Source organism: Misgurnus anguillicaudatus, chromosome 25 (assembly GCF_027580225.2).
Source record: "Misgurnus anguillicaudatus chromosome 25, ASM2758022v2, whole genome shotgun sequence".
Classification (NCBI taxonomy): Eukaryota; Metazoa; Chordata; class Actinopteri; order Cypriniformes; family Cobitidae; genus Misgurnus; species Misgurnus anguillicaudatus.
The window spans coordinates 27,618,764-27,632,621 of record NC_073361.2 but is presented as its reverse complement, the minus strand read 5'-3'; the positions used below and the strand labels follow the sequence as shown (position 1 = coordinate 27,632,621).

General features: G+C 37.3%; 1 protein-coding gene across 7 annotated transcripts in view; it reads right to left on the bottom strand.

Annotated features, from left to right (window-relative positions):
* The window catches only part of pde1ca (phosphodiesterase 1C, calmodulin-dependent a), a 106,341-nt gene that overhangs the window by 55,484 nt on the left and 36,999 nt on the right, over positions 1-13,858 (bottom strand). Inside the window, exons 1-2 of one of the 7 annotated variants that reach the window (XM_055182094.2) lie at positions 6,572-7,084; positions 1,227-1,253 (exon numbers count right to left, since the gene is read on the bottom strand). The exons of the other annotated variants lie outside the window; for them this stretch is intronic. Of the exons in view, the coding sequence (XP_055038069.2) occupies positions 1,227-1,253; positions 6,572-6,702 (158 nt within the window). The 5' untranslated portion in view covers positions 6,703-7,084. Of the gene's footprint in view, positions 1-1,226; positions 1,254-6,571; positions 7,085-13,858 lie in introns of those variants that run through there. 7 annotated transcript variants of the gene reach the window in all.

Sequence of the window (13,858 nt, the reverse complement as noted above, 5' to 3'; positions counted from 1 at the left end):
ACTTTCATTACTATAGCAAAACATGCCGTGAGACTGGGTTGTTTTAACAGATGGTTGGAAAAATATAGACATTAGAAATTAACCTAATCTATTAACCCAAAATGCATTTTATGGCTCTTTTCCATTGCAAAGTATCTGAAAAAGCTAACTAAGCCAAAGTAAGGTGAGCTGACACGACCTGACCCCTTGGGAACTACTGTATGCAATTGAAAAGTGGCATTAGTATGTAGTACACTAAAAATTGTCAAAATATGTACCCCAGCTGTACAGCCCCAGTGACAGCTGGGGTACATATTTTCAGCATAATTTCTTACCCATGTACACAATAATGTAGTGATATTAATTGGCCGATATTTGAAACCATCGGCATATCGGCAATAGCACGAGAAAGGCCGATACAGATTGTTTATTAATTAACTGCATAAAGAAATCCATTATATGTAAAAAATGAGTTAATGTTGTTAATAAAATAAATGCTGAATAGCTAAAACCACCTTTGAAGGTTGTCATGCTGTCGTCTTATATTTGTTTTAGCTTAATTTGTGCCTCTCTTATTATGTTGGTCAGTTGAATGTTAATTAGATCCAATCCATGTTCAGTAAAAATAATTTGATGCAGAAATAAACTAGCTAATAGACCAACTGTATAGTATTGTACACAAGTGTTTAATATCGGTATCGGCATCGGCCAGAAGATGCCTGTTTAAATCGGTATCGGCCCCAAAAAAATCGTATCGGTGCATCCCTACAATAATGTAATAGTAATACCATGTTCTTGAAAATGTAATACCAAAATATTATTTGAAGCTGAAATATGGTATACATTGTACATATTAAATGTACCATGGCATAAACACCTGATCCCATCACAGTAACACGTTACCACCACAGTCCTTTTTCTAATGGTTCTCATATGCTAATTTACAACTGCGAATCACTTCACTTGTGGCTACGAAAGCTGTTGTTTTTTCTTTCAATCAGCAATTAAACACTGATGCCAAAACTCGACACAACCCGACCTGCATAAAACGGATGTAATTTTGCCGACCTGAAGCTGAACTACATTCATCTGGTTTGTGATTTCAGAGACATCCTAAGATAAAACAACTCAGAGGTACACAAATCGACACAAATCGTTTGCAAAACTTTTATTCGCTGGAATTCAATTTTCAAATTTCTATTTAGATGACAAGATTTGTAGTAATCACATCAGGGTGAATATCTTACCTCTGTGAAGTCTTCTTATATTTCCGTCTGCAAAAAACAAAATACAGATGTTTTAGTTTGTTTACAGGTCAATTGTTAATTACTTTTTTCAATATGTGCTCCATTCTAAAACCACGCAATCTCCCTATATACATTAAGTAATAAAGGTAGCATTTACGATCATGTCAATGCTAATGCCCCGTTCAGACCACCAGTTGCCCATCTCTTTCAATGAGGTCATAGGGAGGCGTTTCTAATTCAGGTTGTCATAAACAAACGAGTACCGCCCACTGCAGTAACCGACAAGATAGGGATGACGCAAACTCCACTGCTTCGCTCTCATTGGTTGTCGCTTCAAAACGTTGCTCATGATTTGCATAAAGGTAAACTTTTCATAACTGTGTCGCATCACACTGGACATGCCTACATCCTGTCGCCGATGGTCACTGTCACTCGAGTTGCTGGAAGTCACCAAGCATCCATTGAAATGAATGAGATCATGTCGCTACTGCTAGTTGCTGGCGGTCTGAACGGGGCATAAGCTGCCTATTAGAAAACATTGCATGTACTGAATCAAGCTTGATGAGCAAGATGGTGGACCAATTGAGCTAAAATATAAAAAAGGAATGTTTCATTCATTGCATTAAGGTGCCTATGATGAAAAATTCTACACATAAGGAAAACAATGACCTTCTCATGATGGACATCTGGACATTTGCTCATCTAAATCCAGTTAATCCACAAATGCTCATCTAGCACATAAAGAGGAAGCGCCATTTCCTTTGAAACAGCTTTTAGCAAAATATGTTAACTGCATGTGATCAGCGCTATTTATGTGATGGGAGGGGTAAAAACTATCTGATTTAAAATGGACACTATTTTGATTAGGGCATCTCAGTCTTAATTAAGACCAGACAGACTGGATAATTTAGCATTGCTCTTTTCCTTTTTTTATTATAAAACATTATTTTGCATTTCACTTAAAAATCTGACATATGGATATTTGATAGCTCTGCCTTTCCATGAATAGTAAGGTACGAACTAAAATGGTTAATGCTAGCATTTATTTTAGGGCTGGGCGATATATTGAGTTTGAGTAATATACCGTATTTTCACCAACAGGGTATGGAACGAGACAATACCGCCTATATCGGTATGGTCTGATATATATGACCCTCCTTCATTGAAACAGATGCACTGATAGAAATGTACACTGAGGTCAGACGTAAGCTTTCCACACAGATTGTATGTTGTGCAGCTACTGTATATGTTTTCCAACAGGGAGGAAAACCTTACCCTGGTCCAACCAAACTCTCGTACATTCTTTTCATTTGTACAGAGAGTCTGGCCACGCTCCATTGCAAAGCGTTACTTCCGTTAAGGAGGGTCCACTGTTGAAGTTTAAAACTATTGGATCTGCCCAGAGTCACTCAGGATCTGCCATAGGCGATCGCTAACGTGTGGTCGTGACGTATATCATGCGCCGAAACCGGACAGAAACAACAAGTCCGAATACTCAGACCAACAAAACTTAGCATACCTGGTTCTTGCTCCAGCTTTTACTTCTGTATATTCGGCAGCTTTGCAACAACGGAGCGAAAAGCTTTTCTCACGTCTTTCTTCGCTGCCATTACTGAACTACAACTCAAACTGACGCACGACCTCAACGTCATCGTTCTTAGCCACACAACTCTACACAGCAGTCCTAGACGTAGTACTGAAGCGAAATGAAAATTAAGCGGAAGCATGTAGGAGGGCGGAGCCAGGCTAGGAAAACCTTGTCTTTGAATATGATTTTCATCATGCTATGTTTTAATATAGGTGACTGTTACATCTCACATCAGGCTTTGACTTCCACTTCGTAGAAAATGTCGAGATATTTATGTTGCCATTCATTGAGTTTTTTTGTTGTGATTATTGTGGGCAAAAATCCTTGATCTTACGGCACGTTTTCTTAAAAAATGCGATGGAATATGCAGGATATTTATTCAATTTTATGCAATGAAATTGCGTGAACTTGCCAAAATTGCGTGAACTTGCAAAAACTGCGTGAACTTGCAAAAACTGATGTTCATGTAGCGTAATTACGTCACTTCCTAACATTCCCATGACAACAGAGGACATGGCTGCGCATGTGTGAAGCAAAATTTTTGCAACTTTCTGCTAAAATATATGTGACTTTTTGCTATGAAAATTTTGCAAAATTTTTTGGCGAAAGAGCGGCGAAATTTAAAAAATGCAGACTTTGGCTGATTATACATTGAATCATGCGATCGCATAATCGCGTTTTTCTGGAGGGACTCTAATTTGTTTGCAAGTTAACATCAAGATAAAGATAACTGTAATATACATTTAAAGATCGAATTATCTTTTTATAGAGCAACAAATGAAATTTAACGAACTCATTTTTTGCTTGAAAATGAATGTTTATCAAAAATCATGTACATCAGTGACCGGTATGTATATTAAGTAACCTCTGCTCTAACCTTTCTATGTTTCAAGATCATATAAAGAGTTCAGATGCAAAAATCGCTAAGTCTGTCTGGCATTAATTAGCATTTAGCATAGACTTAATTAGCATAGACTCTAAATGGATTCTGCCTAAAAAACAGTTTTTCTGAATGGTCTAATGCTACGTACTCTAAACACCGCTCTAGATTCCTTGCGGGATTTAACTTCGTGTCATCTAATATTTTCAACTTGGGCGAAGACGCGTTTGAGGCAAATAGTGCGTGTTTTCACGGCAAACGCTCCGCTAGTGTTGTCAAAAATATTGATATTTCGATACATATCGATACTGAAAATTTAGAATGATTCCAATACTCGTGGCGAAAGTGGAGTTTTTTTTGGATGCGAGTCAAATAAACATGCGAACCCGAAGGACACATGAAGTAAACCAAATATGCGTTGCTACAGAGCCGTGTGCTAATGCCGCTAGCAAAGCACTGAAGGACCGACACGCCGACGAGAGATTAATAATCATCACGTAATCATCAAGTTTTAATTCTAGACTTACAAAATTGTTGTTGATATGCATGTTGTCACTTTTTTTTTTGCCTGTAATGATCCAAGTTAATACAATCGCCTCACAGTTATCAGACTTAGGAAATTCAGACAGCATTTTAGCTGACAAGAAAATACTTTGATACTTAAAAATAAATGAACCCAGATACTGTTGTGCTTTAAGTTCACAAAAACATGTCATTTATTAACCCTCATGTCGTTCAGTGAGGTATATTTTCACATTTGCACTATAATCTGTTTATCATATAAATGTTAAAGTATTAACTAACATTAACAAACAAAAAGCAATACATTTGTTTAAGTACTTGTTTATCTTTCTTTACTAATGCTCACTAGAGAAAAACTGAGATAATGCTGCTAAAAATATTCTTTTTTTTACCTTGAATGTAATTTGCTCTAATTTATTTTATATACTTATATATTTCATATTTTGCTTAAATGTTTAATGTATCTGCTGTTCATATGTTCATTTATTAGTGTGTTATATGATTAGTATGTTGTCACGTTTTTAAAATAAAGCACAGCAATGAGATTTGAGAGTGTTTCTTTCTTTTTAGGAAAAGTATCGGAAAAGTATCGGAATCGAATTTCTTGACATGGTATAGGTACCGGAACAATAACTTTGGTATCGTGACAACACTACACGCGAGCAAATCGTTGAACTCGCGTCTGGTGTGAACCCACAGTAAGTAAGGAAAGTTTTTGATGAACGTATACTGTAGTACGTGTCGAGTGTATTCGGTTACAATCATTATCTCAACTTGCCGTTTAGCGGCTTTTGCATCTGAACTCTTCATATATTCTTTATCATCACTTCAACATCATAAACCTAAATGTTATATAAACTTCTCTCTTTCTCTCTGCCCATTTACCAGCTCTTACTGCGAGCAACATCTTGCTTTATAACGAACTTCAAGTTTTATAGATGTGTTTTTCTCTACGTCCAGCGGTGTCAACACCATTCTCATTTCCCCTAAAGGTACTGGGGCACAATTAAATTCCTAATAAGCGCAATAAAACTGGCTTAAAAGGGAAATAAAGTTAAAACGATACAACTTCAATTTCCTTCAGGTCAGTTCATTTCTACTCTCGACCACTGCCGATATGATAACGTTGATGAGCCTTAAAAATGGTTTCAGGACAAACAGCAGGCGAAATGTTTCCACACCTGGGTCCACGGTCTCTAGGCTGACAGCTACAGTACTGCACTGCCGGGACGAATGCAGTCATAAATCTAACATGAGACCTGAAGGATATTTGTGTTTATAACTGGGATTAGTATACAGGGGCTTAATGTGGAATGACATAGCGAGGGATTAGATCAATCCCTTCAGTAACAAACTATAAAATCCAGCATGTGATAACATACAAGCTCATTACTTTCCAAATGACTGAATTTACTACTTTGTGCATGGATTCAATTGTACTTCTTAGTCGGGACAAAAAAAGGACATTTTGCGAGGACATTTAAAGTTGTTTCAACTATGTAAAGGTTTTTTTTATATATATCACATCTCATTATCTTGGTTTACTAATGTGGTTTTCATTATAGCGTTTTTGGTCTGTGCTTGTGTTACGATAAAAAAATCCTTCAACAACAAATAATTCCCAAGTGAATGAATAAATGGGATGCAGCTACACATTTTTCCTTCTGGGTTTTTTATAAACCATTAATTTACACGATCTGTATAAACATTCATTTTCTGCTTCTTAATTCCTCCACAAATACTTCAACTTTGCACTTTGCTTCCTTTTGTGAGCCAATTTTCAAACAAATACACTTTAAGTAGTGATAAAAAAACACATTTAATATAAAATGAGGCGTCGTTCGTGTCTGGGAACTGAGCCACACATGAAGAGGATGTTTGTACTGAAAGTGACCTGTTGACCCTGACCTGAATATGCCTGCGTCAGATTACAAAACCAACTACTGAAAATCAGACTCAAATGAAATAATAAATTAAAATGATTAAATTATCAAAATGCACGATAGACTAACATGAATAACTGTAGTGGCATTATAAGATTAATACATGATGAAACACTTGCTTATTGTTAGTTAATGCATTTATAATGTTAATAAATAAAACCTTATTGTAAAGTGTTACCATTTTTATGTATTACTTATTTTATTTTATATTATTTATTTATTTATTATTTTAAAAAAATATTTTTGTTACCATTTTTATTATGACTCATAACATCCACACATTATCATCTTTATAAACATAATGATATAAATTTCTTTTTATAATACATTTTTTTCATATTTGAACTTTCTTTTAAGATAAACAAATATAAAAATCCATGCACAAATAAAAAAAGTGTAAAACTTTACTCACAGTCCTCTCAGTCGGATCCAGATCTTCTCTATCTGCTCCGGTTGCAGATACTTCAGTGAGTTGTTCTCGAAATCCTCAATCTCTTTGGTTGGTGAATCCATGTCAAAAAAGTCGACCAGACAAAACGACATGAACGGGTTTTTCTCCGGCCAGTGTGGGGACACGGACGATATCGGATTAGGACGCTCTGCGATAGCTGCGGACGTTTAATCTGTCACAGAGACAGCTGTAGCTCGTCCCTCATTCTGAACCTCTCTCTCTCTCTCTGTGTGTCTGTCTGTGGTAGTGGGTTTGTGTCAGCAGCTCTGGTCAGGTGTAGAGAGAGAAGCGCGTATGGCAGGACTGCATGGGGTCTCTCACGCTCCCCTCATGAATATATGGAGGGGGGCGGGAGGTGGGCTGAGGAGGGGAGGGGATTAAACCACTGCTGCTGATCTCTGTATCGGAGTCTCTGCTCTAAGCTGTCATGCACAGACATAAAGTATAACACCAGTGCAAGAGCAAGGAACGGTGAGAGAGATTAACACCAGATGGAAAAACAAAAGGATTTGGAGAAGGAGAGTAAGTGAATGAAAGAAAGGGGGAGAGATGGAGAGAGAGACTAAGTTTTTTAAAGGTATTTCTAATTACACAATATTCCACTATTAATGCCAAGGTCATACATTTATTTGAAAATGTATATCTTAACTTCACTCAGTGAACTGCATGAAAATAAATAGTAAAACATCAAAGTATTATACGTTATAAATAGTGCTGTAACGATATATCGCGTGTCCCATTAAAAAGACCTGCCTAAAATCGATTATGCATCGTGATTCTGTGTTTCATGCGCAGCTTGTGTGTGTACTATGGGGTTTTGGTCAGTAAGAAGTCCTTATCAATCTAAAATCATTATGAGTCTGAGTCGTTTATAACGTGCATTTTAAAAAGCAACACTCGTTAAACAAAATCATTCAAAATATTCTTTATTATCATGAAAATACCTGAAACAATTCCTGGAATAGCGTTTGCAATGCTACTTCTTCTGTGGCACAAAGGGAGTTTCTGCACGAGAGCGCCCCCTGGCTTTTTGATGTGGCGGCATTTCACTGTAATTCATGCAAATTCATTAATTGAGAAAACGCGCATTTGCACGATAAATCGTTACAGCCCTAGTTATAAAACTTTATTATTCAAGGTTATGGGCCCTATTTTAACGATCTAAGCGCATTGTCTAAAGCGCACAGCGCAACGTGTAAATGGGCGTGTCCGAATCCACTTTTGCTAATTTAACGACGGGATGGTTTGTGCGCCGAGCGCATGGTCGAAAAGGGTTGGTCCTATTGTAATGGGAATATTTTGGGCGTAACGTGCAATAAACCAATGAGAGTCTCAGCTCTCATCCCCTTTAAAAGCCTGTTGCGCTCGCGCTATGTGTCTTATCCCTATTTAGATGACAAACTTTGTAAACTGAAAAACTAAGCGGAGGAAGAAGATCTCCAGTTTAAGATTAATGTTAAATAATTGTGTTGTTTTTCACGTGTATTGAAATTGTTATTTTTTTATTAAAACCTTTAAAACCCGTTTTCTTTTAGTCATGGAAGTAAAAAAGCAGGCTTGTAATTGCTTTATATGTATGGCTATCCAATATCATCAAAAAATAATTTACAAGTATGTAAGAAAAGGTTTGTACTGTAAAAATACTTTATTTGTAACAAACAGGAGAAAAAGAATTTACAATCGGCTCTATGCGCGTTTCAGCACTTTGAACAGCGTTTTTTTTAGCAGAGTTTTTATAAGCATTACTTAAAAATGTTTCTCATCTCACCATATCCACAGGTACAGAGTCATCATATAATAAATCCGTGAGGTAGCATTAAAAAAAACATTTAAAAACAGATGCATTTGTTTAAAGCAAAGCATTTATTTACTTACCAGGCTACAGGTGAAGCAGCTCTTTGCGCCTTCTAACGTCTCATAGTCCTCATTTATGTCCAAGATACTCATTAATAATCTTTCACATTCAATCCTTTAATCTTTTATATTTAAAAGCGTTTTTGTGCTGCTGCGCATTCATGTACTTTGAGATAAACAAACCCGCGTTGCCCTTCTGTTTATAGGCGCATTCTAATGCGCTCTTTAAATAACATAAAACACATTGCGCCATTGACTTTAGACTTTAGACCAGGTTTTTGTTGGTCAATGGCGTAGTCTATTGTAGTTGCCTCAAAATAGCAACGCGCCAACAATGCGCCCGACCACACCTCGTTTTCAGACCAGAACGCCCATGGGCGCAAAAGGGGGCGCAAATGCATTTGCTATTTAAACAACGCGGCGCTAAACGTGAAAATTAGGGTGGAAACTAACGAAAGACACTTGCGTCGCGCATTGCGCTGCATTGCGCCGGGTGTAAGATAGAGCCCCATATCTTTAAAGAGAATAATGCATTAAAACACATAAGCAATGATATTAAATCATTGCCCCTTTTTATAGAAATATAGTTTATACAAAAATTCTTACATAAAGCCACATGTGACTTACTTTCTTCAGATGAACACATTTTTTTATATTAAAATGTTGCCATGTTTTCTTCTTACCGTACTTTCCGGACTATAAGCCTCCCCTGAGTATAAGCCGCATCATTCAAAAATGCGTCATTAAAATGAAATAACATATATAAGTCACAGTGGACTATACGTTGCGTTTATTGAGAAAAATCCATGCCGAAGAACAGACATTTAATCTGGAAAGGCAAGTTATTCAACTAAACAATAGCAAACAGAACAGCAGGCTGACTAGATGTCTGTACGTTAAAGTAATATTATCAGTTATTTAAACGATAAACCATAGCATACAGAACTTATTGAATTCGCTAAACTGACCAAACAAGCCATCTAGCGTGAAGTTCGCTTACTCGTCATTCTACATTACTGAATCCATTGAATTACAAAAATACAGAAGCAGCATATGGCGGACTCTCGCGGCTGTAGACAGTAATGTTGTCTCTTGCCTCAAAAATGTCAAAATTAATTCATACTGACTTACAAGGCGCACCCTAACTATAAGACGCAGCACCAGCCAAATTATGAAAAAAAACGCGTCTTATAGACCGAAAAATATGGTATATTAATCACGGATCCGTGGAAGTTCAAGTATGACGTCATGTTGATAATGTCAAATCTCATTGGTTCTTGCTTGCCATGAAAAACATGCCTACTATGACAACCAGTCACAAGACACATGAGAGGGAAGGAAGTAATATATATCTGGAGTGACCTGAGTGTAAATTTTGAGAGAATTTTCAAGTATGGGTGAACCATTCCTTCAGGTCAACACAAAAAATTATTTATTACTTATAAACTAAAAAAAAGCTGCTAAATAGCACTAAAAGTGGTTGATTGGCTCGTAATCATATATAAGGGAACCACGTTAAGTGCCATATAGCAGTGGTTCCCAACCTTTTTCACTTCAAGGCTCCCTAGTTGTCCACAACAATATTTGAAGGCCCCCCTCACTCATTTTTTTCCACATAAAATTAAATAAAACCTGGAATGACTAGACAAATGTGTATTCGCTACTAAAATGGCCAAAAAAATGGAACATCTTGATTTCTGGAAATGGAAGTGTTTGGTGGCTTCTGGATTCGTCCCCGTTTGGATCCTGGGGAGTGGGTGGGGCTGGGCTGAATGCTAACACATTCATGATGCGCTGTGCAAAGATTAGGTGCATGCATTGAACAAAGATAGGTATGTGTTAATTTGTCTAAGTTAAGGTAAGAACATAGTAAAATATTGAAAAACAGTGGTGTTTTCCTTTAATTGTGAATGAATAATCATTGCAAATTATTCTAAAGAAAAAAGCTTTCGTAAGTTTTGTCAAAATGAACTTGCTCCACCTCTAAAATTACTTTTCAGCTGACATCACCAAGCTCTGTTATTTTTCAACCTTTCAACCACCTGTCATACACAGAGGACAATGAAACCACAGCATGTTCTGTTTTGACAGTATCGCTCAATCTTATTCAGTGAATGACATTTAAAAAATACAAAAAAATCCAACACATTAAACATAAGCACAGAGAGGACCGGACAGTAATCGTCATCGCGTTTAAAACACGAAGCAAAACAGCAGGTGGTGGTAGGCACAGAGATCATATCTCTGACTGAAGAAAAGCTTGAATGAGCAACAAAACAATCACAAAAACAGAGGGAGGACATGAAAACCCACGTAGTTAAATCAAGGCAACACCGATATCCGACAGCGCTTTACAATTAAGTGAAATTAGATTGAGTCGTTTGGATGAAGGCTGCTGATAAATAACTGACCGGACTCTGTTAGCATCCACAAGTCGACAAAAAACCTTCGCTGTTAGGGGTCTCTTTGAGGTTAAAGTGGATAATGAATAATTAAGTTGAATCATTTCATTAAAGGTTATGGATTCATTTTTTTTGTGGTTTTGCAGAATGTGAGACTGGCTGGAATGAATCCATGCGGATAAGACTGAAGTTTCTTGTCTGCGAAAAAATCCACTGGGTGAGAAATAACGGGTGGTGAGAGAGGAAAGGTGCTGGGGGAAGAGCCGTTGAAAAGTGTGACCAAGAAGATAAGGTGTGGGTGAAGGGATAAAAAGAGAAAGAGCTCAATTGGAAGAGCACTGTGCTAGCAACGGAAAGGTCATTGGTTTTATCCAGATGGACCACATACTGATAAAAACGTATAGATTGAATGTAACGCAAGTTGATTTGAAGAAAACATTTGCCAAATGCATAAAACTCAAAATGTATGAGAAAGAGAGAAAGAAATCTGTATTAATGAAGCATTTCGTGATTGCAAGAAAAAATAATGAGTTTGGTTTCAAAACGCGATAAACGCCCTTTTTTTTTAAATGAGTTAGCGCCAAAATGAATATTATATCAGGTCAGTATTAAAAAGGAAATTCTTAATTTTCGCAAAATCTGATATCCCTTGTGTAATTCTGTCATCTTTACTCCCTTTTTTTCCCCAAAACGCGATAAAACGCCAGTCCTCCTTTTCTGCAGAATGCAATAAATCTGCTTAACCAATCATAGCGCACCATTCCACGCACTGTAAACAACAATGGCGTCGCGTTGAGTACACAAAATCCTAGTTTTCCTCATCTACTTTGTACTTCCTGATCAACAAACAAACAAAAACAACAGTGTTTCCCATACATTGATTTATTTGTGGCGGCCCACCACAGAATCAACACTGGCCCCCACGAATAGAATTTTCATGATTCCCATTTACATTTTTATTTCACTATTTAAAACAGCTTAATTCTAGCCTGGGTGCCAGCTGATCTTAGCCCCGCCCACCACAATTTGAAAAACGGGGGAAGATCGGTCTGGGGACTCACCGTTGAGGAGCTACTATGCGAATACCAAAACCGCCCGACGAATCAAATTGTGAGGGCGGGCTTTATACGATGATGGACAGATGATCAACAGTAACGTATCAACCACGTCACCAAAGAGCGCGTGTGTTCAATCTGTTTACAATGAAATGGCTGCCGCTGGTGAATTCAGATGTGTGGATTCTGACATTGAGTCTGTTCTAAAAGATATCGACAGAGCATTGATTTTAAAAGAGGAACAGAGAAACGCGATCAAGGCATTTGTTTATGTTCTCGCCGTCCTTGCTATGGAGGACAAAGTTAAAGAAGCAACTGAAATGGGTATCACGGCGATGCAACTCGGCGTGCACGACGAGATGGATATAATTAGCGGTCCTTGCCAGCTTCTTTTCGGAAGCTTGGAATCGTGACTGCTGAATAAGTGGAGGGACATGCTAGGCTCCGATATTTTTCAAGCCAACGTATAGCTATCGTCGTGGATGAAGTTCACCTAACGTACAAATGGTAAGAGAAAGTCTTACTGTATGACTTAGTAAATACTTAATGTTGTGATATAAATGAAATGTTGTAAACATAGTAGGGGTTGATGTACCTTCGCTAACTCAGACTTAGTATAATTACAATGATGTTAGTATCATTGTAGCGAAATTACTAGCAGTTCGGTCAGGCTGCTAAAGACGCCATTTCAACTTCACACACTCCGTTGCTTTGATTGGTCGTATGTCTATCCAATTGAGTGCAGAGGCATTTTTCGGTTGAGACACGCCTCATAATTTTAGCTCAATGGAGTGGTATCAGACTCAAATTCTGACTAGAATTGAGTATGACAACGTCAGGCTAGCTTAATTCAGCTTAAAATATAATTTGATATATAATACAGATTAAATACAGATACAGATCAAAGAGTAGAAGTGAAACATATTTCAGGTGCCAACACTAGATCAAATGCAAACACGACATGATGACGTCACATATATGCTAATTAGCGGGTGACATCATCACCACCACACTCTCTCAAAATCCTGTGGGAAACACTGAACAAAAATATAGCTGTAGACAGCGATACGGGGCCAAGCAACAATGGTCCTGCAACACGCAACGAAGCTGAAAGGACATGCAATTGAAGAATGCAATGTAGCAGATATGTATGGGAACTATCAGCACACAGGACTCAGATGAGAATGAACATAATGAAAAAATAAAAATTAGTCCAATGCTGACCTAGAAAACAATTGAACCACCAAAGCATCATACATGTTACACATGAGACTTAAACCAAAAGAGCACAAATGAAATAAAACCTGTAAAACTAATAAAGTAAAATACAAATCATGAATTAAAGCTTTTGACTCTAAAGTAAGAGACTTCAATTGCTGCCCTAGCCAGGATTTGAACCCATGATCTCCAGGTTTCACACCTGTCATTCATCTGGTTGAGCTACAGGGGAGACCACATACATACAGCTAGCTGCTTAAGCTAGATTGCTGTAGTGACAATGTGTATGTTCAAGTTTGGAGAGATTTTTATCAAAGAACAGAATATTTTTTTAAATCCCCTGTAGGTAGTCAAACCTGTTTGAACATTTGACTCTACATGACAGAAATTTGTCAACCATTTTAATTGTTGCCCTACGCTGGATTTGAACCCGCAACCTCTGGATTTCATGCCCATCACGCATTTGGTTGAGCTACTGGGAAGGCATAGATTACCCCATCAAATATTCTCCATAGAAGTTTAGTTGATTAAATGGTTTAAAAGTTATTCCTGTTGACAAATGAATTACTTTTGAACAAAGATAAATATCAAAATTCTGTTTGGTCATTTCTATGTGGCTCGGTCCAAAGATAATCTGAGCCAAATTGTGTAACAATTAAACAAACACTGCAAAAGTAGTAGCAAAAAAACTGAATACTCTACTTTTCAAAATGGCCGCT